Source organism: Sander lucioperca, chromosome 10, assembly GCF_008315115.2.
Source record: "Sander lucioperca isolate FBNREF2018 chromosome 10, SLUC_FBN_1.2, whole genome shotgun sequence".
Lineage (NCBI taxonomy): Eukaryota > Metazoa > Chordata > Actinopteri > Perciformes > Percidae > Sander > Sander lucioperca.
Window position 1 is genome coordinate 36275761 of NC_050182.1, and position 26746 is coordinate 36302506.

At 39.0% G+C, this 26746-nt stretch overlaps 1 protein-coding gene across 2 annotated transcripts in view; it reads left to right on the forward strand.

The window, feature by feature from the left end:
* The window catches only part of LOC116035353 (zinc finger protein 236), a 63598-nt gene extending 38809 nt beyond the window's left edge, over positions 1 to 24789 (forward strand). Inside the window, exons 21-32 of one of the 2 annotated variants that reach the window (XM_031278392.2) lie at positions 897 to 1000; positions 1572 to 2009; positions 3380 to 3525; positions 4573 to 4795; positions 5345 to 5536; positions 6276 to 6434; positions 11336 to 11493; positions 12340 to 12459; positions 12929 to 13102; positions 17302 to 17431; positions 20246 to 20419; positions 23675 to 24789. In XM_031278392.2, the coding sequence (XP_031134252.1) occupies positions 897 to 1000; positions 1572 to 2009; positions 3380 to 3525; positions 4573 to 4795; positions 5345 to 5536; positions 6276 to 6434; positions 11336 to 11493; positions 12340 to 12459; positions 12929 to 13102; positions 17302 to 17431; positions 20246 to 20419; positions 23675 to 23796 (2140 nt within the window). In that variant the 3' untranslated portion in view covers positions 23797 to 24789. Of the gene's footprint in view, positions 1 to 896; positions 1001 to 1571; positions 2010 to 3379; positions 3526 to 4572; positions 4796 to 5344; positions 5537 to 6275; positions 6435 to 11335; positions 11494 to 12339; positions 12460 to 12907; positions 13103 to 17301; positions 17432 to 20245; positions 20420 to 23674 lie in introns of both variants that reach the window. The other variant, XM_031278391.2, reaches the window with a different exon arrangement.
* Positions 24790 to 26746: the final 1957 nt, after the last annotated feature.

The window sequence follows — 26746 nt, forward strand, 5'->3', positions numbered from 1 at the left end:
AGTGACATTATGCGGCCCACCCCTTTTTGACCTGACACCACATACACTGCAGATAATAAGATAATCTTTGGCGCAAAGTTACATTCACCATTAACTATCTTACAACTAGTTCAACTAGTTTACTGTGTGTTGTAGCAGCATCTCAATGTTTCCGTGGAGAAGAATATCAAGAGCTCTGATGGTAACATACAGTATATAATATGTGTATGTATGTATAATATGTAATAATCACTAAACCAGCGGATTTTACTTAGCCACTCTGGAATCTGATTGGTCAACATAATTTAAACACATTTTTTCACCCAACTATGTATTACAATGTATATTTGATTGAAAATATAATTTGGAATATTTAGCTTGTTTCACAATAATAAGACCATGTCATAGAAAACTGAGTCTCCACTGTTACTCTGCGTTTGGATGAAGAAATATTGTATCGTCACTTGTTTTTGAAACAACCATAACTTATGTTATGATGTTAAAGTATAAACGTAGCACATTCCCACTTCTGGTGTAGACAGAAAGTTCAAAGATAAAATAGCAGAGTCACTTTCTTCTCCTGAACAAGTCAGCTACTCACCAGTGAGCCACATTTATTATTTAAGTTTTCATATTCAGAGTCAGAGTGCATTTGCAATTTCTTGCAAGCTCCTGTAACAAAAGCACTGGGAACTAAAGGCATGAGATGGAAGAGTGCCCTTGGGCAGTAACCAGTAAACACTGGCAAGGCTTTTTATTGTGCTGGCTGTTTCTATTACAGTATGTCACTCGTGCCATATTTTCATGCAAACAAACTGAAGTTGCACTCACTTGCTGTATTTTTACCCCACTTTAAATCTCTCATCTGCCCTTGTGCTCTTTCAAATGTACCTAAGATGATTTGCTTCCATGTCTAGGCACATTCGGATCCATACCGGAGAAAGGCCTTACAAGTGTGATGTATGTGGGAAGAGTTTTACGGTAAAATCTACTCTGGACTGCCACGTGAAGACACATACAGGTTAGAGTTTTATCACAAGAAATCATTGCTTAAAGGTGCTGTACTCGATATTCACACTGCTCTCACAGCCCTCTGCGTCTGCCGACGCACAAGGCACTTGCATGCACTAAACAAACACAAAACAAAGAACAGAGAAGCTCAGATTACAACACACTCAGAGGGAGTGTGACTTCATTCTCTGCTCAGGACGTCAGTACTCCACTATATCTTTACATAGTAAATAGTTGTTTACTGCTATATTAATGTACTGAATATCGAGTACTGCCCCTTTATGCAAGTTGAGGTTGGAGTTGTTTTGTTTGTGGTTGTGGAAATTCTCGAACATTGTGGCATTTGGAGAAGTGCATAAACAAGATTTCATCGTTTGTCATTCTCTTCGGCCGGATGTCCATTACCTTACGCTTTCAGAACCTCCTCCGCAGCGATGCGGACGGAAGGTCTACCGGATCCATAATACACAAAGAACAGGGAATTCTGAAATATTTGACCACAAAGAGACAACAAGCTGGTGTAGCCTGGAGTTGTGACAAAGCCACAAGTCCTATTCACTCTCCTTACTGTGTCTCTGCAGGTCAGAAACTCTTCAGCTGTCACATGTGCAACACCTCCTTCTCTACAAAGGGCAGCTTAAAGGTGCACATGCGCCTCCACACCGGCTCCAAGCCCTTCAAATGCCCCTTCTGTGAACTCCGCTTCAGAACTTCAGGCCACCGCAAAACCCACATCCAGTGCCACTTCAGGCCAAGCCTCGACAGCCGCAAATCCAAGCGGTCTGCTTCATCTACTGCTCAGGCCGGTCACGGTCAAGACCCAGGGACTGGGCAGGCTGTGGGACCGGGCCAGCAGCCAGCCGTTTCAGAGGCTCTGCAACCTGTGGGTCTGCTACAAACGTCCAACTCTGACCCCAATATTTACCTCCCAGCCAACCAAGTCCTGACAGGGCAGTTTGACCAGAATCTACTGCAACAGGGACTGGTTGGGCAGGCCATCCTTCCGGCCTCCATGTCAGGTAGGGATTATGGATGGGTCACACGGAACAAAAAATGGCTTGTAATTAATCAGGCAGAGCGGTAGATTATCAGGACATTTTGCATATTTTACTGCGATTGATGCAGAGTAGCAAGAAGTCAAGTCTGTTTGTTACAGAGCAATGATTTTATTACCTCAAAGTTATAACGGACCATGGTTAGCAGCCATCATTTTGAGAGGATGAAATGACGCAAGACAGTAAAACGGAGGCACTGAATTTTATTATCCCAAGGTGTCACTGTGCGGTGTTATAAATGACCCAACAACAACACATTTTATTGATGGTCCTACTCTGACCATAATGTCAGGCTGATGATTAATGCACCGACGTTTATCGGTGGAGCTGGATTGCTGCAGGGATCATCATTTCTAGTGTCGGTTGATAATGAGTTGGCAGTTGCACAGGACAAGATGAAGGATGTGGCTGAGGCTCTAAATCTGAATCAGAAAAAGGTTTATTGCCAAGTAAGTACTTCAAAATAATTTCCCTTGGTGGTTGGTGCATACATAAACAAACATATTGAACATTAATTTTAAATAAACAATAATTACAGAAACAAATATATACAAAATAGCTGTTTACCCCCCTTTCCATACTGTTTGCAAAACGCTCCAATTCATTTAAGTTAAATATACTGAAGTCTGGCTAACGTTTGCAGCCATGAATTGACTTTCCCCACACAGCTCCTGGAGCATAACACTTGGGGAGGTGGCCAACAATGTTTTCCAATCATTGCTTCCTTCTTCAGGTTCACCACACCAGGTTTTTACAAGTGCACAGTTCACTGCAGGCAAACCTCTATCCTTTTATCATTTGGGAAAAGACTGAATACATTGCAACATTTTCTTTGTTGTCTCTCAGTCTTTTTATTCATGAGATATTCAGTACTTCAGGGGTATTCTTGCTCCAGCAGAAACCATAGGGTCATTTTGGTAGCTCAGACGCCTTGCAGTGCATATAATGGATTGTATGTCATGCCTTTACATCTGCCCTTTGACATAAGATGTATCATTATGTATCTCCCTCCAGGGTCATCCTCGTCTGGTACAATTTAAAGTTTCAGTTTCAGCATTTTATTAATAAGACCTCATGCCTCTTTACCGGTCATAACCTGTCTATTAAATGCAGTAGTTATGATTTCATCATTTATTGTTATGTCAGATGATAAAACTGCTGTAAAAAAAACCTGTACTTTCTGTCCTGCAGCCACAAAGGTTATTTAAGGTCTAACATTCACAAAATGAGTCAAGTATTCTTACCAGAATGTCAAATATCTGTGTGTGTGTGTGTGTGTGTGTGTGTGTGTGTGTGTGTGTGTGTGTGTGTGTGTGTGTGTGTGTGTGTTGCAGCTGCAGGAGACCTGACTGTGTCTCTCCCAGATGGCCTGACCACGCTGGACGGCATCCACCTGCAGTTGACACCTGCCAGCCTGGTGTGCCCCAACGTTCAGATCTCTGGCATCGACGCCAGCAACATCAACAACATCACACTACAGGTTACATGTTAATTCATTTGAGCCTTTTTCTGTTGGTCATGATGAATCAAGTTCTTAGTGAACGGTGTGTGCTGAGTTTTGTGAGAAAATTGAGCCTGTGCTCTGCAGCATATTTTTTATTAAAGGAATTCAAATAACTTAAAAGCATCACTTAGAGGAGCAATTAGGAGCAGTAATCTCTTTTTCATGAGTTTATTTCCTAAAATACTCAAGTCTCATGACCCAAACCTTCACATATGAGAGTATGAGCTATCACTGACAAAACCACCAACCTAAAATTAACATTAATATGTTAGAAATCAGATCCATTGTAGTTTACTGCAATTCTGTTTATTAGCTCATATTATTTATTTATAGAGACACAAACTATAGCGTATAATGTGTTTGTATAAAGTGTCTTTAAGCATAATATTGCCATTATATTATCATTCTCATACATAATGTATGATTATGCTAAACATTGAATAAAACATTTTCTTGTTTATAGCATTTTCAAAATACATGCTCTCTTTAAAAAAGAAAAAAGAAAACATAAAATGGTTCACACTTACATAACATTTGGAGAAAGAAATAGTTTATAAGTCAGAAAAGTTTTTGTACATTAATATTCTGTGAACCAGAATCTTGCCAGATTATTGTTACTCTCTGTAATTAATCAAATATTTTTTTGTATATTTCAGATACTGTTGTTGCTCATATCCTCCATCAAAACTCATAACAAATTTACTTGTCAGAAACGTTACACATTACCTGCAAGAATAGATTAGAACCAACCTTCCAAAAAATATAAAACATTAAGAGAAAGTGTGTAGGCCAAACTAAATTACATCTTAATTCTTAATCTTAATGTATTTTAGATCACAGGTTTGAGTCGAAAAGTAAAAGTATTAAAGGGTGGAATTTTCCTCATTGACACTGAAACATTTTTTTTCTTCAAAAAGAAACCATACTTAGGCTTTGGTCATACATTCCCACAAGTCTCACTCTCCTTTTCCTCCTCAACATCACCTTTCCTCTTTCATCTGAAGTAGTGCTTTCATCTTCCAGATTGACCATGCGCTCCTCCAGCAGACCTTACAACAAGGCGGTCTCCTCTCTCAACCCCTGAGCGTCGACACTGGCCTCGTCTCCCACTCTGGCAGCCAGCTAATGTCCACCACCGACCCCTCAGTGTCCGCCAACGTGGTCATCCACCCGCTGACCAGCCTGGCCCTGCAGCCCTCCGCCATGACACCTGCTCAGGTCAGCCTCTCTGAGCAGGATGCTACAGGTATGTATGGCGGCCTCAAGGGAGAAAAAGCAGACACTCTCTAGTTATGAGCTGAATAGTCTATATCGACAGCGTTTCCTTTCCGGGATTGTCAGGTGCCTTTGGAAATTCCGTTGGGTGTCCTTCATTTTTTGACCGGCTGTCCGTCACCTTCTGCTGTCTTTGTGTTGGCATGCTAAACTCCGGTGGATTTCTGAGGACTATGGTTAACTGCTCCTCAGATCTCTGCAGGGTAAATCCATACAGCTAGCTAGACTATCTGTCCAATCTGAGTTTTCTGTTGCAAAACTAAAACAACTTTTGAACGTACACGTTTCACCAAAACAAGCTATTTTGCAGTGGCACCTTTGCTACGTCTGGCACCTGCCACCGCTCAAGACAATTGTGATTGGTTTAAAGAAATGCCAATAAACCAGAGCATGTTTTTGTCTAATCAAGAAATGCTGTGTGGACTAGCCAGACCCTCCTCCGCAGTGCTGTGGAGGAAGGTCTGGCAATGCGAGACTATGAGCTGAATAAGTGATCAGTGCTTTCCTGTGGACTCTGCAGGTTCTCAGGACCTAAGCCATGTCATAAGCAGCTCTGGGCTGGTAACCGGAGGCACCAGCGGTCAGGAGATCACACTGACTATCAACAATTCCAGCCTGACTCAAGCCCTCGCCCAGGTTCAGGCCCAGGCCTCAGCTTCCGGTTCCAGCACTGCAGCAGGAAATACTCAGGAGATTACTCTCACCATATCAGGTATGGACCACTCTACAATGTAGGTCCATAAAAAAAGCATACAAATACATAGCTGGATACTGTATACAGTTACCTTGTCTGTTCAAGTGCAGAAACAGACTATCAATAACAAACCAACTGATGAAATAAAAATCCCCTCAAGGATCTGTAACACATTTATTGATTTCGCTCAGGTTATGGGTGATACATCCTCTTCACAAACCAGTTTTTTCCTATACATGTATCCGTTGTGTCCACAGTGTCAAGGTAAGTTGTGGCTGTGTCAGTTTTTGAGTCAAGATAGATCTGGGTACAACTTGGACTGTCTTTCATTCAGCTTTCTGACACATTTACTGTATTGTGATCCAAATCCTTTAGACTAAGGCAATAGCCAACTATCGTTATACAAAGCCTTATTTTTTGTTTTTCCTTCTCTTGAAGCTGCACCAAGACATTCAGTGCAGTGTCTCTCTCTGCATTAAAGACAGTGGAAAAGAATCGAAGATGGATCACAGTGCATGGGTTCCAAGCAAAAATGTCTGACATGATTTTTTTTAGTCACTCTCAGCTAATCCACATTTGTGTATAACTTGCCATGCCTGGCAGAACAACACTTTTCTTCCTCAAATGGACTAAAATATTCTACATTCTACCCTACCCTAATATATGAAAAAAGAGCTTGAAATGTGAATGACTGAAAAATAAAAGCTAATTTCTTGAATTCTGGACTAAAAATGCCTTTTTTTCCATACTGTTGCAGGTCAGGATCTGCTCCCCCAGCATAGCCACACTAATGGTGCTGAGATGAACGGCAGCATCAGGCTGGCATCACCACTCAATAGCCAGCCCACCAGCGCAACCCTGACTATCACCAATGAACACCTCCTACCTCAGAGTCACGCCAACACTGGAATGACAGGTTAGGACTGGTTTAGATATGTGTGTTTTGTATCTCGGGGGGACTACAAGGACATCTTCTCGCTAATAAAGTTAAACAGAATATTATACAGAATATTCAAAACATGTCCCTGAAGCAGCTGTTATGTTTTCAGACTTAACTTATCTTGTAGGGGTGCCTCTGAGTTGGACAGTGAAAGGTTATTTTGTAAACTTTAATCAAACACTACTCACTCTGTGGAGATATCATGTTTAATATGATTAGTCAGTATGCCACAGGAAGATCTGGATTGGCAGGACACATTTTTCTTACACATTTTGGCAAAAAGCAGGTTTCAAGGGTTACCAGTACATAAGGATCTTGAGCTAGAATGTCTAGCAGACTACCAATCACAATCAAGTTGTAAATGGTACGCCTTTTCGTCAACACTTTTATAAAAAATTGTTACAGACTGCTTTCTATTATTTTTTTCTCCCTCAATCCCTGTCTCACTGTCAACCGTGCAACATCCCTCCTAATCTGCTGCTTCTGTTCTTTTACCATGCATTTACATACAAACAAGGATACACACAATAACTACTTCCTCAATGAAAGGTCAATATCACCCTGTCTCTCAAGTTTGCCAGACATCAGTTTATCTTCAATCAAATTGGACTCTATGATTAGTGAACAAGTTTGTGACAGTAAGCGAATACATCTCACTCCTTTATTTATAGAAATGTAATTGCGAGTGAAATGTGCCTGTGTGTACCTGGAGAATCCTGCTACTGTCCAGGGGTATGGTAATAAAGTTATACTTGAATTTAGTTACCATCTGCTGCCCTCCCTTCCCTTAGAATAGTATAGTCTATCATCTTAAGACAAATTCTTGTTTTTGTTTTCAGGGCTTCTGTAGGTAAATGGTCAAAATGTTTATTGTCGGTTAAACGGGTAATCATTAACATCCCTACCAGAAATGCATGGTTACTAATAAACCAGCCCCTCTCTTTCAGTCAACTTTGTTCCACACAACTTCACTCTGTGAGTGTTATAAATGCACATAAAAGCCATCTTTGACCTGCATCAATCCATCATTAGTGACCTCGTCCATTCACTCATAACATCACTTGACTCTGGGCCACCACTTTAAGCCAAGAGTATGGCAATGAAGTAGGAGATATCCAGCTGGCTGTTGCACAAATATCACCACAATAACCCACTTGGGCAGAACTGATTACATTTATGCAATGAGTACGCACACCAAGTGGGAGATTCTTGCGTATACTGATGTAAGCCATTGCAATCATTGCCAACACATAAAGAATGAGACACTGCATAGGCCGAGTCTCACCTCTTGGTGGTTTAAACAGCAATGGATCACATTGGTTTACGGACTGAGCTCTCTCTCTCTATAAATGTGACTGAACACAAAGCCTTTTCTGTCCGTCAGTTATACCAGGTCAAGAGTAAAGAGTAGAGATCACCACAACAGCAGTAATCTGTAGCTTTCAAATAGAAAAAATACAAGACAAGTTAAAACATTTTAAATGTTAAGCTTTTCATTCTCGCATACCACATATGCTGTTTACAATGGCAGGTTTACCACTCAAAATTTGTATTCATTTTTATCTAGTATTTTATACAGTGAAGTAAAGAAAAGCAGGCTTTTCATTTCTAGCCAGCAACCGTCAATTTTGTTGTCTTGAATTACTTTTCCTAGCAGATTTGATCAGATTTAGCTAGCTAGCAACAGTTTTAGCTAGCTAGTTTATTAACGCTATCTCTGTTAGAGTTAGTGACAACCTGCGTGTCTAGCTGACCGTTTGTTTTCTGCTGACTCTTTTTAATTAAGAAACCAATATGGGTTTTAAATATGTTTGTGCTTGCTACACACATTATATAAATATTAAAAGACTGAGAGTAAAGCTGCATGACCCAGGGGAAAAGTCAGCTATGTTCTTTACTTTGGAAGAAACGCCAGGTTAATACTGTACTGTAGTAGTAAGCTTGTTTGCCGAGCATGCTAACCTACAGTATACTTTAGAGCAGCCAAACACATTGTTTAAACTGTGTACAAAGTTGTTTCTTTTGTACTGAGAAACGGACTGTACAGTGGACAAAATTGAGCTGGGCACACTTGGACTATCAGTTCTAGCCATGGTGCGGTTTTCTGGGGTGGACGTGTGGGATTTTCCCCTTTCTGGTCTACATATCCCTACCTCTGCTGAATTATTTTTATCCCCGGTGGGGACAAAATGTATCTTCCACTCAAAGTGATCAATGCTGCTTCACCAATAGACCATATATTCTATATATCTTAAATAGAAATATTTTAAACTAAGTAAAGCGCTGTAATTTCAACAGTCTGTAGTGCGATAGAACGATAAAATCAGAGCGGCAGTTGCTAGTTGTATTTAGCCTCTACAGAGCTCTGGGACGCTGGCTACAGGCAGCAGGTGTTTAGCCGCTAATAGGTGAATGTAAGCCGGGTACAGGCACCGCCAGATGACTGTCCTTTCACGGCCATGGTAGTGGAGTTTAGCCAGAAAAAGTGAGCGTTAGTGCCTGGTGGGCAGATCGATCCAAATATCGATAATATCGATACCAACGTTGGTATTGATATTGATCAGTACCAGTGTAATGAGATTGATACTGTCTGTGTCTGTGTACACTTTGGTCCTCCTCCCCCCTCTTGTACCGTCACGTGACTCAGTGGCACCAGGCAAACAAGCAAGCAAGCAGCCAGGCCCGGCGGTGGCCAGCAGCACACACACACACACACACACACACACACACACACACACACACACACACACAAAAGCAGGACAGAGACGGAGCAGAAGAATGGCAGAGAGGAAGAGGAGCGCTGTGTGGCTATATTTTCAGGCCAAAAATGAAACAACGGCAAGCTGTATAATTTGTAAAAAGGCTGTAAGATACAGTGTTAACACAACAAATGAAAAATCACAAAACCACTTAAAGGTCATGAACATTTGTTCAGATCAAGCAATTTGATGATGCATCCACCTAATTTATTAAAAAAGTATCTGTATCTTATCGCTATCGGCGATACTGCCCCTGTATTTACTTGGTATCGGATCAATACCAAATTTTGCAGTATGGCACACCACTAGTGAGCATCATGCGGCGATGACAGTTAAGTTTAGGCGCAAAAACGTCTAAACATTCTAAACATCTAAACGTTAAAACACACCCAAGGAACGAACATGCGTTTCCTGGGTGAAATTATTTTGTTTTCGCTGCAAAGTGAACTCCGCTCTCCGGGCTTGAAAGCGATGCGTTTTATGCTGCCACCACGTTGTGCTATTTCATTTTGAGATTATTTTTCATTGAATATTGAAGTTCATAAATAAGGTATGCCTGGCCGATTGGCACTATATCCATGTTATTTAAAGGGGGATTTGATTATTGCATGTATTGTTTTGTTGTGCATGATCAAAAAGCATCCCCCTCCCCCCCACTGCTTTTTTCACAAATTGCACCCTGGTTCTAGCTCAGGAACATCATCACATAAAAGAGAATTCATAATCACTTGTAGGCATACAAGCCTAGAAATGACACACCCTGATCTTCATGTCCTTGGTTTTAATCTGACCTGGGATCTATTTTGCGTGTCATCTTTTAGTGCTAGAAAATAAAATAAATTGCAAATGTACATTTACTGTACATGCATCTATCAAAAGGATGTGCATTTGAGTTTGAAAACTCTGTAAATGAAATATTGTCACTTTATAATTGGGTATGTGTGATAAGAGAGTAAAGGGGTTGTGTGCTGTGAAGTGAGCAAATAGGATTTGTTTTGGCAGAGTTTGCTTCCTGATTGTTCTGTTTACTGCCTTACTTTTCACCTAGAAGCTTAATCCAATTTTCAGTCTCATCTCTCTCTCAATTACCCTCCCCTCTCAACTCAAGTGGAAAACATTCCCACTGCTTCACAGAGACACCAGAGCATCTCTGCTTTTGTTGATTAGACTGAAGCATCCAGTCACTCTGTATGTTAAAATGCTTCAACCTGCGCTTTGACTGATAAAACTGTACGGGGCCTGTGTTGGCCTTTTTACTTCGAATATCATCTGGTGTTATTCACCACTAATAAAATGGAAGTTCCTCCCTGACCAAACTAATGAATATGTCGTTATTATTTTTAGTCAGTGTGCAAAGCACCAAAAGGGCTTTAGCCAGCTGGTTGCATTCACTTCAACAAATACAGGCACACATTTTGTGGTCATCACAGCAATCCATGTACTAACATCCACTGCTCCAAAGTTCAACTCACATTCAGGCCTGTAACCGTAGAAACCGTTTCAGTGCAGCGTGGGAGGTTGATATTTGCTCTTCATAAATCTTTTAGTTTTCAGTTTTGGTTGATTTGGGTACACCAGTGGTAACAGCAAGTGTTGTTTAATACTACAGATCCCAGAATGCTGGAGCAACAAACACTCCTTGAGCAGCCTTTTATGTAACTGTGGGCTTCGTTTAATTACTCCCTGCTATATTTAAAACTGATCAGCTGTCAAAAATGCAGCTGCTTCACAATACAAGCCAGTTAAATGCTCTTATTGTGAAGCAGCAGCAGTAGAAAATGTTACTTTTGCATTGGCAGTAACTTATTACAGCTCTAATACAGCTGTAAGAGAGTGACAATTAGACATTAAGGCTGATTATTAATGTGATTAAATTACAATAACTCAATAACAGTAACTCTGAATGATTCGCTGCATCATTTCCTGTAGATCCCTCATGCATAGTTGGGCTATTTGAACTGTATTACAGTTGTGGCAAAGAACATAATGGTCCCCATTTAAATACAGTTTGTATACATTCTACTACATTTGCCACAAAAAGAATACAGCTCTGGCTGTTGTTGAAATGTCTTAAAAACTTGTAAACCCTAACTTTAAGGTCTGTCTCTCCCCTGTCAGTCTCCAGCCTGCCAACTAGCACCACCCTGTCACACACTGCTGCATCCCAGAGCCTGGTGATGTCACCAGGAGGCGTGGCCAGCGATGACAGCGTTACACTAACACTGGCAGATGCTCAGGGTATGCTGGATGGTGTCACTCTAAACCTCAATACACAGGTAAAAAAAAGATGGCTTGGCTTAAAATGTATTTTGTAACAATATCTGATTTTAGAACAGAAACATAAAAAAAATCTGTGATGTCATTAAAGGAACATGCCGACTTATTGGGACTTTAGCTTATTCACCGTATCCCCCAGAGTTAGATAAGTCCATACATACCCTTCTCATCTCCGTGCGTGCTGTAACGCTGTCTGACAGTTCCACCGGTAGCTTAGCCTAGCACAGAACATGCAGGTGAATGGTTCCAGTAATCCTACTGCTCTGAATTGTGACAAAAGTGACAAAATAACGCCAACATGTTCCTATTTACATGTTGTGATTTGTAGAGTCACAGCGTGTACAAAAAACAACGTAACATGAGACACAGCCATCTTCTAACCGTAAACAAACCGGGAACTATATTCTCAGACAGGTTTGCTGCAAAGCAAATCATTCTGCCCAAGTACTATATTCTTCCGCCTGAGAATATAGTTCCCGGTTTACAGTTAGAAGATGGCTGTGTTCCATGTTATGTTGTTTTTTGTACACGCTGTGACTCTACAAATCACAACATGTAAATAGGAACATGTTGCCGTTATTTTGTCACTTATTCGGAGCAGTAGGATTACTGGAACCATTCACCTGCATGTTAAGTGCTGGCCTGATGCCGCTGGAACCGTCAGACAGCGTTACAGCACGCACGGAGATGAGAAGGGTATGTATCGACTTGTCTAACTCTGGGGGTTACGGTGAATAAGCTAAAATCCCAATAAATCGGCGTGTTCCTTTTAAGCATGTGTGATGATCAAAGCAGACATCGTGTAGTTTTTCAGCTGCCTTACCAGAGTATCTTTTAATATTTAGGGTCAGACGTTCCCTGCAGTGCTGAATGACCCAGGGCAGCCAGCCAGCTCAGGCCAGCAGGTTATACTGGTCAGCCACCATTCCCAGTCTTCAAACGGAGCATCTGACAATGGATACAACGTGAGTGTGTTTGTTTTATGTGTAATATGTGCTATTTAAAATATCCAGTGGAGGAACTGTCCAACGGAGCTGGCAGTAAGTTTTACATTGATAAATTAAGCAAATGCTTAAAATGGCAACACGATAATCGGGATGGATTACCTATCTCAAGCAAATAACTGTCTACAAGTGGTTTTGTATCATTAAAATGAATGGTAATCAGGGGCTGCCTGGAAGATATAAAAGAACACATTCATCAAACTCCAAAAGTTTGGGATTTTTTAATGGAAATATGCACCATGAGTTTAGGACATTTTTTAGATAAAACCAGACTTATGTAAACTAACACTGTATTGTAAGCATAAGTACTCTATGTTAAAAAAAGGAAAATATTATGAGATATTTTCACAATGCTGGTGTAGGTGTGAGCTTTTGTGAGTAATCGTAAAAATGTTGTGATGTGATCCAGATTACTGACGATGGCCATAAGGGTGGGAAGGATGGCCAGACGGAGACTGATAATCGGAACCAGTGTTACTACTGTAATCAGGTGTGCCAGAATGCCAACACACTGCGACGGCACTGTAGACAAGCTCACGGCAAGGACCGCTGCCACGTCTGCACTCTCTGTAACAAGGCCTTTAAGAGAGCTACACACCTGAAGGTAATGAAACTGTGTAAAATGTGAAAATGTCAAAACGGTAGTACTCGGATGATAAGCGGTTTTTAAGATACTGATGGCTTATATGGCTCGTATTTTTATTTAAAGATATAATATGTAATATTTCTGCATTAAAATATCTAAAAATGATTATACCTATGTTATAAATATGTTTTAGTTGTGTACTTACGCTATCCCAAATGTTTCCAACAATGTTCCATCCCAGAGAAATCTGTAATTTTAATTAATTCCATAGTAAGTGTCATTTGGTCGCCTGTCAATGGCGTCATATAACCTTTGATCCTTGTAGTTGCTCTGACTTCCGTCAAAACACATCAAATACCCGGAAACCATACGGTACGTTAGAGCGTAATTGTAAACAGTGTTGGGCAAGTTACTTCCAAAATGTAATACATTATTGATTACTAGTTACTGTCATTTGAGAGTAATTAGTTATATTACAGTATTACTGTCTCTGAATTCTAATGCTTTACACTACTTTTGCGTTACTTTTGAGTTACTTTCACCAAAATAAAAGCGGAAGTATGACTTGGCAGGTAGCTTGTGAATTTCACCACCGGATCAACAAAGTATCATCTTTATCCACTTTGATACATTATAATTTATTCATATTATTTTGTATTATTAATCTGAAGCTGCAAAGTAACTAAAGCTATAAAATAAATAGTTAAGTAAAACGTACAATAGCCTACTTGACTCTGAATTGTGGTAGACTAAAAGTAGCCTAATAAGTAGGATTAAATTAAAATACTCAATTAAAAGCACCTTACAATCGAAGTAGTCTACGGTATAGTTACTATCGCTGATAAAATGTAATGATATTACGTGTAGCAAGACTAAACATTGATTCCCAACATGTTATTATCTGTCAGTTGCTCAGGCACATTGCTGTCGGCACTGACAGGACACAGATGTCTCTAGCCTACCGTCTCTGGTTCTGGCTCTGACCACGGGAAGAGTGACAGGACAGCTCGCTTTAAAGCAGCATAAACAACTCCTGAAAATAATGTCCATGTAGCAAATGTATCCATCTCTGCAGTCATTTCAACCACCGAATCCAGCAACAGGAAATAACACCAATACTACCATCACTGATGCTTTACACTACTTTTGCGTTGAAATCATACAATGTCAAATAAAAAGAAATACAGCACTTTCTCTGCCACACAGCATCATTTTTTCATTAATTACATGCCACGTCTTAACACAGTGATACAGTAGAGACCTAGTTTATTGATATGGCATTTCAATATTGATTCCAGCTTACTACAATGTGCTACGTTAAAGAGTGGCTCATGCTAATGCTTGGTGGCTAAACCGTACGGTAATGTTATAGGATTACAACAACATTAAAGTTAAAAGTTATTTTTAGTATGATTGTTTTGACCACGGTTAACACCGCTGTGCAAACCCACGAATGCATTTGCCATGTTACATCAGCTGTATTGGTAGTAGACTAATCTAATGCTAAGTTAGCCAGCTAGCGCACCCCGGTCCGTATGCTTCACTCCCTGGTGCTATCAGACTTCTATCAGGATATGAAAACATCATCAAAAGTTTGTGTGTACTTCCATGGTTTAGATTGAGAGACCCCTAGTGGCTGGAAATTACATACTGTACGTTTCTTTTAGCAATGTATATAAGTGAATAAAACAGATGAATAATACTCTGTTATATTTAGTAATCAGCCACATCAGGCTGAGAAATCAGTGCTGTCTCACTCTTTGAAGCAAAAATAAGGGTAATTCATCAAGTAGCGTTTCAGATAGACACTTCTAACTTGTCACTCTCCACAAACAAAACACTTAAACTGAGAGGTGCTTTGCAGCCTAATTAGGAAGAGAAGCATGTGTCTCTTCATGTGTTCGAGGCACTCAAGCACATAAATGCCGGGCAATCAGATCAGGAGAAAAAGAGGAGGAGGAGGACATGGCTTTATACACAAGCTATTTTACCACCATGTGTAATATTTCAAAACAAAGGTCATTGTGCCATAGGCTTCTACTTTTGTAAATGTGCCTCAACGTGCTGAGCAGTAATTGTCTTTGAGAAAAGAAATTAGGTGGGTGTCCCAGTGAGAGTGACCGAGCTTCATCCTCTGGTCCCCAGGCTGCTTATTAGTCTGCAACGAGAACTCAGATGCTGATTTTAGATGTTTAAAAAGGCCCAGTGGTGAGAAGATAAATTGCTAGTACTGTAATTTTTCATTTTGTTGTCGTGCAGATATTAATGTTGCCATTTAATTATAGCCAGACAACCATAAACCATGGCTTTATAATTTGGGAACACTGGGAAAGATATTCAGTGGTAAAGTTTTAAAATATTTGTATCAAGAAATAATTAAAGCTAGGCATTCTGCTTGATGGGTTGGAAAAATCAGTAGACTCACACAGTCCTTACATGACCTTAAAAGCCAGATAAATGAAGGGGATTTTGGGTATTGGCCCACGTTAATGAATCCCATCTGCTTACAATGCTTTTCACAATTACTTGGTCATTAAAAATGTCCATCTATCTTATTTTTTCCATAACACGCACACTCGGACATTTAATTAAAACATTTTTTATGAAATTTAATAAAAAGATGTTTCTACAGGATATAACTCCCCCACACAGGCTCTCCAACTACAACAACAAACGATCCATACATCAAAACAATATACATGTTTAAGATAATAATTTCACAAATAATTTTACAAATAATCACAGACATGTATAAGTTCAAGTTGTAGGCTGTGAAATGTGTAATGGAATTGTGTAAATTTTTTAAAGGAATATTTACAACATTTATGGAACTCTTTCCAAAAGGTACTGGGCAATGGAAACTGCTTTTTGGTTATGTGTTTGAAAGTTTTTTCTAAAGTTCTAATGTGTACCCAAACTAACCCGCGGCACTTTTAATAAACACTGTCTCCATAATGAGCCCAAACACCCTCTAGACATTCTTATCTCCTTATAAAGTTGATGCAGTTACAGCATATTTGTTTTTGCCCATTTCCCTATGAACGTTCTGATTATGCCTTTGTTTCCATCCCTTCCCTGTGTGCCCATCTGCTTTGTGCTGCCCACTATCTGTCTCGAATATGGCTCAGTGCTAATAGGTTTAGTAGTATCATCAGTATTCTGGGTACATATCACTGCTCTTTCAGTCCTTTTATGCAACAATGTGAACCAAGGTATTATTGTATCAGAATAATGATGATAATCATTCAAACGGCCCACTTTGTTCACTGTGATACCTTTGAGGGTTAGTAGGTGCTGCCAGATTCCCATTTTGAGAAGTTGATGAGACAGATTAACACCCATGGAACATTAAAGGTCCCATATAATACTCATTTTCAGGTTCATACTTGTATTTTGGGTTTTCTGCTAGAACTTGATTACATGCTTTAATGTTCAAAAAACTTTATTTTTCTCATACTGTCTGTACGAATATACCTGTAATGTAAAAAAATAATGCGCCGTTTTAGTGCATGTCTCTTTGAGCACCCCTCCCGAAAAAGCACAGCGTGCTCTGATTGATCAGCATTTCAGGGTCTTCCGCATCAAAATGTCAGAAAAAAAAAATAGTTTTCAACAATAAGCCCAATGACATAGCATAATATTCCCACATTTGAGAGGCAGGGTTGGTCAATTGATCAAAATAATCTTTTCAGTTTTACGACACAGTACACAGTGTGTGGCAGTTTTACCTGTTCTTACCTGTTCTAAACTGATAACAGAAATAAAATGTATCAGGTAACCATTCAGTACACTTGAAAAGATTATGTGGAGGCATAGTGGGTACATTATTGGTTAGATTTTTTCTAATTACCATACGTAGTATTTTGCCTCTAAACTATGAAATATTTGAACTTGATGAAATATATGAGTCAGTCATCAAAAAGCAACATAACATGCATAATGTAACATTAGCTTAAAGGGATCAAGTACAAAATATAAAAACAAGCATTTTCTCAATATCACCAATGTCTAAACACACACACACACACACACACACACACACACACACACACACACACACACACACACACACACACACACTTTCAATGTTTCGTTTTTCAACTTATTACATCAGCAATCCGCCCAGCGGTTATAACAACCTTAGACCCAAATAAGTAGATTGACCTTGTATGGTAAAGTAAAACAGTAAACAGTAAAATGATTTTTTCTATCTACAGGAACATGAACGAGTACACCAGCCGGGCCCGTCACCCAGCTCCCAGAAACCTCGAGTCTTCAACTGCTCCTCCTGCGTGAAGGCCTTCGCCAAGCGCAGCCAGCTGGAGAGACACAACCGAACACACACAGGTAAGAGCATTGTGGAACAAGTTTGCACAGTGCATGTCACAACAAAAATCACAACATTGTCATGGAAATTAAAATTCATTTGATCTTTATAATGATCCCACACTACCTATTGAGCCCCAAAGTTGTATGGTTCATTTTACATTTTTATTTTTATTCATTTATATATCTTTATATTTATTTATTTATATATCTTAGGAGTGTCTGTCTGTTCGTCCTTTGATTTTCTCGACAACCATTTGTCTGATCAACTGAGGACCCTAGGAGGTGGACATATTTATTAGTAGTGCGTTATGTGTATTTAAAGGGGACCCCTGTTAACTGTTACACCGTTGAACGGTATGCTGGGTACAGCTTGTTCTCTGTCACTCACTACAGTACATTCAAGAACAGATGAAGAAAGAGAGACTGGAGATGTTACACGGAGAGCGTAGGCATATGTAAGGAGATAACATGGACACAGGCTAATTATTACTAACTAAAATGCTAGTTAACATTAGTAATTAAACTTAAACAGCTAATGTATGTCGAAACTGCCTGCGAGCTTCTCCTGTACTATACGGTAATTCCTCTATTATGAGACAGTAAGTCGCGTGGTTATGACACAATCGTTAGCCTATTTTTACAAAAACGTCTGCTACAGAGCCATAACGTGAGATACAAGGTAATGGAGCCTTTTATACATTGTCGTGTTTCTTTAGAAATAAACAATGGACAAATAAAGTCTTTAAACGCTTCAGATGTAAAGTTATTCTCTGTCAAAGTGACGTCAAAATGAATGGCAGTCAATGGAATGCTAACGGGGGGTATTCGTTTTGTAGCATCAAAATGGCGCCATAGGAGGTTCGAGCTCTGAAGCGAAGCTTACCCCCTTGGTTGTCACCAGTCATGCCCAGTGTTGCCAATTTAGGCATTTCCTTTCTAGATTTGGCAATTTCTTTCTTTAGGGATTAATACTTTGTTACACAAAAAAAACCCAGTGAAAAATTTAGCAACTTTTTGGGCAGACCATAACTTATTTCACAATTTATTTGTTTATGTATAGGACATTTTATAGAAATTATTCAAACAATAATTATTTTCATAGTGTATATATGATTGGTTTAATATTGAACACTTTAGGGCTCCAGTTCAGAATCTGTTTTCCAGCAGGAATGGGTAATATCATGCATCTGTGAAGTTTAGGGAAGTTGTGTGAATGTAGAGAAACATTTGAGCACCATGGAAACGTGTAGGTCAAATCTACAGTATGTTTAGAGTGCTGTGTGCAAACGTATCATCGGTGTATGTTACTTGGTCCACGAACGGTATACTATATGTCAGAAATTCCACAGTGAATTACCAATCACCATGCTTATGATTTTGATCACTCCACATCAGGGCAACAGATGTTTGCCCAAATAACAAACCTAGTTTCCACTAAACATCTATGTTGTATAATTCCTTAGTTCACTCAGGGAGATTTATTTTTAACTATTGACTAGTAAAAACAAGTTAAATGTGTCTAAATCTAGAAGGAGTCCTGATACAGTCCTAAACAACATTAGCCTGACAAGCCAGACCCACATCAAGATGTTGGGTCTGGGAACTCACCATTGGCTGGGCTCAGTCCGAGGGGCGGGATAAACGGTTGTCTTTCAAATTCCCTCTGCACGCAATAGGATAGCGCTACAACCAGGCAGAGCAACGAAGATCCGGTTGGCAAAACTCAGAACACATCTTCCTTTTTTAAGTTAAGTTAAAAGCTTAACTCCAAGTCTCCAGAGTCACGGCCAAAGCCGATTCGAAGACCGCTGTTCGCCAGCAGCAGCAGCCATCGTCTTTGTTTTCAAGTAGCAGGGAATTCATGCAGAACCGTCGTAACAATTGATGTGATTGGCCTGGTTGGCGTTAGACCCCCCTGGCTGCAATTACATTTGCTGCCGATAGGGTGCGTCTAGATTTCGAATATACCTGTAATGTCTAGATTTCTAGGCTAAAACAACATGGTAAAATAATCAAATGTGACAACAGGATCTTACACAGATGTGATAATATTTAATCAAATTTCCCTGTCAGACTCACCAATTCAGACACAGCGAATGAGCAGCTAAATGCCTTGAAAGCACCTAAGCACTCAGAGTGTTGCCATGTTTAGTTATGTTTGCATTGTGCAAAACTGGAAGTTGTCAAGGAAGATACAGTATGCCGGTGTCGGCCAGGGATAATTTGGCCCTCATCTGGCGCCTAGTGGATTATAACTTTTTGAGTATCCAAGTACACACAAAGTAGGTAGGCGCTCGCGTCACAGACACTCGTCTACATGTACACAAGCAAGTTTATCATTAGGTTGGTTCATTTATGAGTTATGCTGAGGCAAGAATGTGAGTTTCTTTTTTTTTTAAATCAACACCATGTACTAACCATGGATATTAAATTGGCAGAGAACGATTTTACACAAAGTAGTACCAATTGCAGTGTGTATAGCCATGTCTGTGTGCGTGTGTGGACATGTAGAAGGCCACTAAAGTACTTTGCTTAATCGAATAAATAGCTGCAGAATATTGTATGTGTAGGATTATTTAGGGCTTGAACAGTTAGTTGCTTTTTTGCAGTTTGCTGTTAATGCTTTCTCTGTCACTTTACATTATTATTATTATTATTTTATAGAGTCCAATAATCTCAACTCAACCATGGCTTCATTTATTTGCACTAATTATACCAAACTACAGTACTGTATATCACAATTAATCTGACGTCACCATTATAATGCATGGACATACTAAACGCAACGACTTTGAGTTCTAAATGACCTGTTTGATCTGTGTTTTCCTGCAGGCGAACGGCCCTTCAAGTGCAATCAGTGCGACAAGGCCTTCAACCAGAAGAGCGCTCTGCAAGTGCACATGGTCAAACACACTGGAAAGAAGCCCTTCAAGTGTGAGGTGTGCAGCATCAAGTTCACCCAGAAGAGCAACATGAAACACCACATGAAGAGATCCCACGGCTACGGTGAGTAGCTGACTGGCATCACACCAGTGCACACACACAGACCCATCCAAAATCACTTGGGTGTACAGCCAGCTGTTGAAGCAGCTGGGCAACAAAAGCTAGTAATCATCTCTCTGTTGCATATCTCTTAAAAAAAGTACCCATTGAAGATAAGCTTGCTATAGGTAAGGTAGCCACTATGGTAGCCGTACAGTTAAGCTTAAGGATTCACTGTGCCTTCCACGTATATGTTTAACGTTAAAACATGATGTATAAATAATAATATTTTCATCCATTCGGCCCAGTTTAATATGCAACTCAATTGTATACAATATATGCACTAGGGGGTCTCTCTTTCAGCTAATGGGTCCCTAGTCTAAAAAACATTAAAGACCCCTGCCTTATATAACAGACAATGTGTTTGGAAGACACTGCACATTAAAAGGTGTCCCTGAGCACTCAGAATGCTGGGAGGCAGTGTTGGCCTGTCCCTATGGAACATTAACAATCTGTCACACTCAAGTTCTGTCTGTGGTTTTTCAGTTGATGATCCTTGTCATTATCTGCTGATAATGAGCCTTATGCCAATGCTCAGTCACCCCTACATTCTCCACTAATGTGCATTCACACACACGCCCCCGTCTAGCAGACTCTCTGATATTGCAGAGCAGAAAAACGTCCTGAATGTTTAGTCAATACTTCTTCCTGACAGCCTTGGTTAAGGTTTAGGTTGTGTCTCCCCTTTGTTTAACCTTGGCCAAGAGTTGGACCAACACACACACACACACACACACACACACACACACACACCTTGGAGCCTGGCAGACATCTATGGACAATTACTGAGCAGGAGAACGATGCTGACAGATCTGTTCTACACTTCTACAGAAGCTTCCACCCAGGTTCCCCTACTGGGTGCAGATAATTTAAAATGTCATTTCTGAAAAATTGGTTTCTGTTGTTTTTTGGGAATAAGACCCAGACTCTAAAAGATTAGGGCACACTGCGTTTCACTTTTTGAGTGTTTTCTAAGGTTCTAATGCAAATCCTCGAAGACCTGTTGAAAACAAAGCACATGGTACCAGGTCAGATAATGTTTCAGAAATGTGTAAAATATTGTGTAACTTCTGGAAAAGTCATTTCTGTTTTAAATATGACTTTGATTTGGTTACACATTTGCCCGGACAAAAACCATCTGTGTTCACAGAGTATAGACCTCACAGTTAAAGCTCCCTGGTGCAATAGCTAACTGAAAGAAGACTGAAAAGATGACCACCGGCTTGTCTTTGTTATGAGAGTCTCACTTCTTACTGATCTGGCCTTGCAAAGACTTCATCTACACATACTCACTAGAAAAGCAGGAAACAGTTTGAAGTCTAAACAACGGTTGAATAGATTGCCATGCAGTTTGGTACACACATTCATGTCCTCCTCAAGATGAATTATTTTGGTTATCTCCTAACCTTTCCTGTAGTTCCACCATCAGGTTAAAAATACCTGCAAAACTCATGACCTCAGTCTCAGCTGTACTTTGGGTTAGCATGCTAACACACTAAACTAAGACGGTGAACATGCTAAACATATATGCCAAACATCAGCATGTTACCATTGTCTTTTTAGCATGCCAGCGTTAGCATTTAGATAAAAGCAGCTCACAAAGTGCATAAGTACAGCCTCACAGAGCTGCTAGCATGGCTGTAGACTCTTTGTCCTGTTGTACGAGTTGAACTATGTGTTTAAAAACAAAATCTGTAGAGACACTGGCAGTAACTCATATTAGTTCTTAGCTACTGTATTTGTGACTAGGGGTGACGATTTTCACATGATTTTTAAATGATAACTTTCCCGGAATGTACTATTACTATATTTCCTTGGATTACTTGCCACAAATGAAGTATTTTTAATTTTTTTTTAAACAGAACTGCAAATAATTCATTATAAAATGACATTGAGTCTTATTTTCAGACAATATTTGTTACATTTTTTAGAAATATTTTAATAGATCAACAAGGTGGAAAAACACAAGGCTATCCTGAAGTAATTATGTGCTTTCCAGTATATCCTCTCAGCAGTTCAAGATCCAAGTGGTTATTAGAGCATAAAACTATTTTAATAATGCTGACATGAGGTATTTACTGCATGCAATGGCAAGGAAGGAACATCGTCATTTTGGCACTGAACTGTCTGCATAGTTTCCAGATTTTTACACCTTTCTTAGTTTTCTCAATCTGGAAAATATTCTTCCATACAGCTGAACTGTAAGTTGACATTTTAGCAAGAAACATAATTGGAAGAAACCAGGTGAAGCATTTTCATATTCATATTCTCAATTATATTACTTTGATAATAGCAGTTTAAAGTTGGACTAAATCTACAACAGTAGTAGTGTTTCAGTACGCGTATGTTCTTCTGTACAAGAATGCACACAAGCACACACATGCTAAATATCCCAGGATCCTGAAGGTATTTTTCTTTGGAAATTGAACCATGTTTTGGCAAGAATTCCTGGGAAATACCAGGATCTCCGTTCCCAGTATTCCACCTATGCCTGCACGTGATCGTAGGCATGTTCATGATGTAAAAATATTTAAAAATGTTCAAATTAATCCTTGATATTTTTTTATTTATTTTTTTACATTTGTGTGGCTGTTCAAGACTCTCTTTTACAGTCATTTTGCTTGTGCAAAATACTGGAGGACTCAAGGCGCACACTAGCTTGCAACTTAATGAATATGTGTTAGAAGTGTTTCTGATATAAAGAGCAAAAGTAGAGGGAGATAATTAAATGACTCCCACTGTAAAACATAATTCAGTGCGTGGCCTGCAGCAGTAGAAAAAGCGTGTCTGAACCTCTCAGCATGTGCCTAAGTGACTTATTGTTGTTTTGTGCTCAAATTATTTTAGGCTGAATGCACAATGACACATGGCTCATATCATAGTTACAACTCACAATGAGCGTATTCCACATCTGTCAAGTCTTATTATATAGTTTGTGCAACAGACATCGCATTTTTAGAAGAGCAAACGGAGAGAATGTAAGATATAGAAACAAATGGTGGGAGGAGGGAGGAGCAGAAGATTGCTTTTTGACTAATGCTTTCATTTGCATGACAGCCACTGGCAAATTGAATACAGAATCAGAACTGCTGGCGCTGCTCTGTATATGTGTTTTAATGGGACTTCCTCCTGGTTTACAAAGCGTTGCGATTATCTCAAGTGTGAGTGTTTTACTGCACGTGAGTCATGCAAACACCTTCTCATTCTTTGTCCCTCCAGGTCAGATCCAAGACGTCTCCCTGAGCCAAGAAGACTCAGCGCACCAGGTCGAGGTAACACCGGAACTTGACCTGGAAGTGGTTCCTGAATCATCCGCAGACTGGCACAATGTCTTCCCCTGACCACAAACCACACCAGTTCCAGAGTCGGAGAGTACAGTGTGCTGAGCACTGATAAAGAACTAAAAAAGCGAAGCTTTGCCAAACATTTTCCTCCTCTCAAAAGGCTTATTTGGTTAGAAAAAGATTGAAGACTATAGATTTGCTCCACTGTATACCGAGGGCTTTTACCCCCAGTAGCAGCCCCCTGCTGTTTATCCAAATTAGCAGTGAAGTAAGGGGAGTCTGGTTCCCTGTGATTGGCTTAATGACTTTTATCTGTTTTGCTACCGTCTGATTGCCATCAATACGATAACCTCCGGAGAGGTTTGGCTCAATAAACACAGTCATCCCAGAGAATTCTCCAGTCAGGAGATGCAGGTCCCTCTCATGCTGACCCTGTTGGAAAGAGAGGAAACTTTATTCTGCAAAAAAGCTACCCAGAGACAAGTGTTTTGTTACTTCAGCATGCACAGGGATGTACACAAAGCTCCAAACAGCTGTACTGCTGTCATGTGCTTTTTTTCATGGGTCTACAAGAAATGTGTCACTTTATTTTTTTTTACATATTTGTACTGTACATATTTCATCTTGAAGTGAAATGTCTTTTGCAGTTTGTTACATGTTCGTTTTAGTTAGAAAAGAGTGCCCAAAGTGGTGCGCCAACATGTTAGTGAAGAACAGCTTGATGTGAGCTGTGAGGACACTTGTTGTCGGATTTGTTGCTGTACGAGGTTTTTTGACTGAAAGTTGTGTTTGCTGTTGTCATATCTTTCAGACTCACAGCTCCAACTTCTTTTACTGTAGTTCCTTCTGTAAATAGTGTAGTTAGATTGTGTATATTTTCTGATGAACCGCCACAACAAGGATTGGTTGGAAATGTGTCATTTGAACATAATGTTGCATTTGTAATGAAGCAAAGCCAATGTACAGACAATGAGCTTTCCCCCCCCTTTTTTGCAGTTGTATTTTCTATTGTCCATAATAAATTAAGAATAAAGTAATTTTTCTACTAATTTAAACTTGCATTTGTTTTTATTGTGTCTTTTATTTCCCCCTTAATAAAGGAATGGTTTCACATTTTAGTAAATATTCTTATTCACTTTCTAGAGTTAGATGAGACGATCTCATGTCTCATGGCTCAAAAGCAATTAAAAAGTCATAGTATAGCAGGTCGTAAAAATGGATAAAAAGGTAATAGTATATTATATTTAAAAAATGATTTAAAAAAAGTAATAGTATAGTATGAAAAAAAGGCCCAGGGTTTGAATCCGAAATTGTATAGTATGAAGAAAAGGCTCAGGGTTCGAATCTGACCTGCGCCAATTTCCTGCATGTCTAACCCCCTCTCTCTCCCCTTTCAGTATGTAGAAAATAGCCATAGTATAGTTATTTTGAAAAAAAGAAGTCAATTTAAAATAAGTAAAAAGTAATAGCATGTCAGAAAAGCCATTAAAAATGTCAAAAAAGTGATAAAGTCATGTTATATGTAGAAAAAAAGTGATAGTCATGTAGTATAGCGAAAAAAATATTAAAAAGTCCTGCATGTCAGCTTGACGAAAAAGAGTCATAGTATAGTATGTAGAAAAAAAGTCATAGCATAGTATGTAGAAAAAAGCCATTAAAAGTCATAGTATAGCATGTTGAAAAAGGCCTTAGTATAAAAAAAGCCATTAGTGTAGTATGTCAAACATTTTGATAAAAAGTCATAGTAGAGCATGTTGAAAAAAGTGATAAAAAGGCATAAGATAGCATGTCAAAAATGTTATAGAATACTACATCGTAAAAAGTGATGAAAAGAAATGTTATAGTATCTCGAAAAAATGTGATTAAAAAGGACATTGTATAGTATGTCGAAAAAAGTCCTAGTTGAGTATGTCAAAAAAAGTCAAAGTAGAGTATGTCGAAAAAAGTCATAGTATAGTATGTCGAAAAATGACGAAAAAAGTCGGAGTAGAAATAAGTCATAGTATTGCATGTCAACGAAAGTCGAAAGAAATCATAGTAGAGAATGTTAAAAAAACTCAAAAAAAAAAGTAATAGTGTAGTATGTTGAAAAAACTCATAGTATAGTGTGTCGAAAAAATTAATAGTATAGCATGTTGAAAAAAGTCCTAGTATAGTATGTCAAAAAAAGTCAAAAAAGAAATAGTATAGTATGTCGTAAAAAGTCATAGTATAGTGTGTCAAAAAAGTCATAGTATAGTATGTTGTAAAAACTCGATATCGTTCAAATTACTGAGGACAGAAAATGAAAAACTTTGAAGGCAGAACTGGAGCTTGATCCTTTACCCACAGATTATGAGGTATCAGTTGAGCCAGCAGCTCATCTTGGTGAGCTATTCCTCGAGCTGTGAAGTCAGTTGTTCGTTGTATCATTTGTTATTCACATAAAAAGAAGTCATAGTATAGCATGTTGATAAAAGTTGATAAAAAATCATAGTATAGCATGTTGATAAAAGTAAAAAAAAAGTCATAGTATAGTATGTCGAAAAAAAACATAGTATAGTATGTCGAAAAAAGTCATAGTATAGCATGTCGAAAAAAGTCATAATATAGTATGTCGAAAAAAGTCGAAAAAAGACAGTATAACATGTTGAAAAAAGTCATAGTATAGTATGTCAAAAAAAGTTGAAAAATGTAATACTATAGTATGTATTATTTGTTTTTCACATCAAAAAAGTGATAGTATAATATGCCGAAAAAAGTCGAAAAAAGTCATAGTATAGCATGTCGAAAACAGTTAAAAAAAAAGTCACAGTATAGCATGTTGAAAAAAGTCCTAGTATAGCATGTCAAAAAAAGTCATAGTATAGCATGTTGAAAAAAGTCCTAGTATAGTATGTCGAAAAAAATTCATAGTATAGTGTGTCGAATAAAGTAATAGTATAGCATGTTGAAAAAAGTCAAAAAAGGTCATATTAGCATGTTGATAAAAGTCGATAAAAAATCATAGTATAGTATGTCAAAAAAG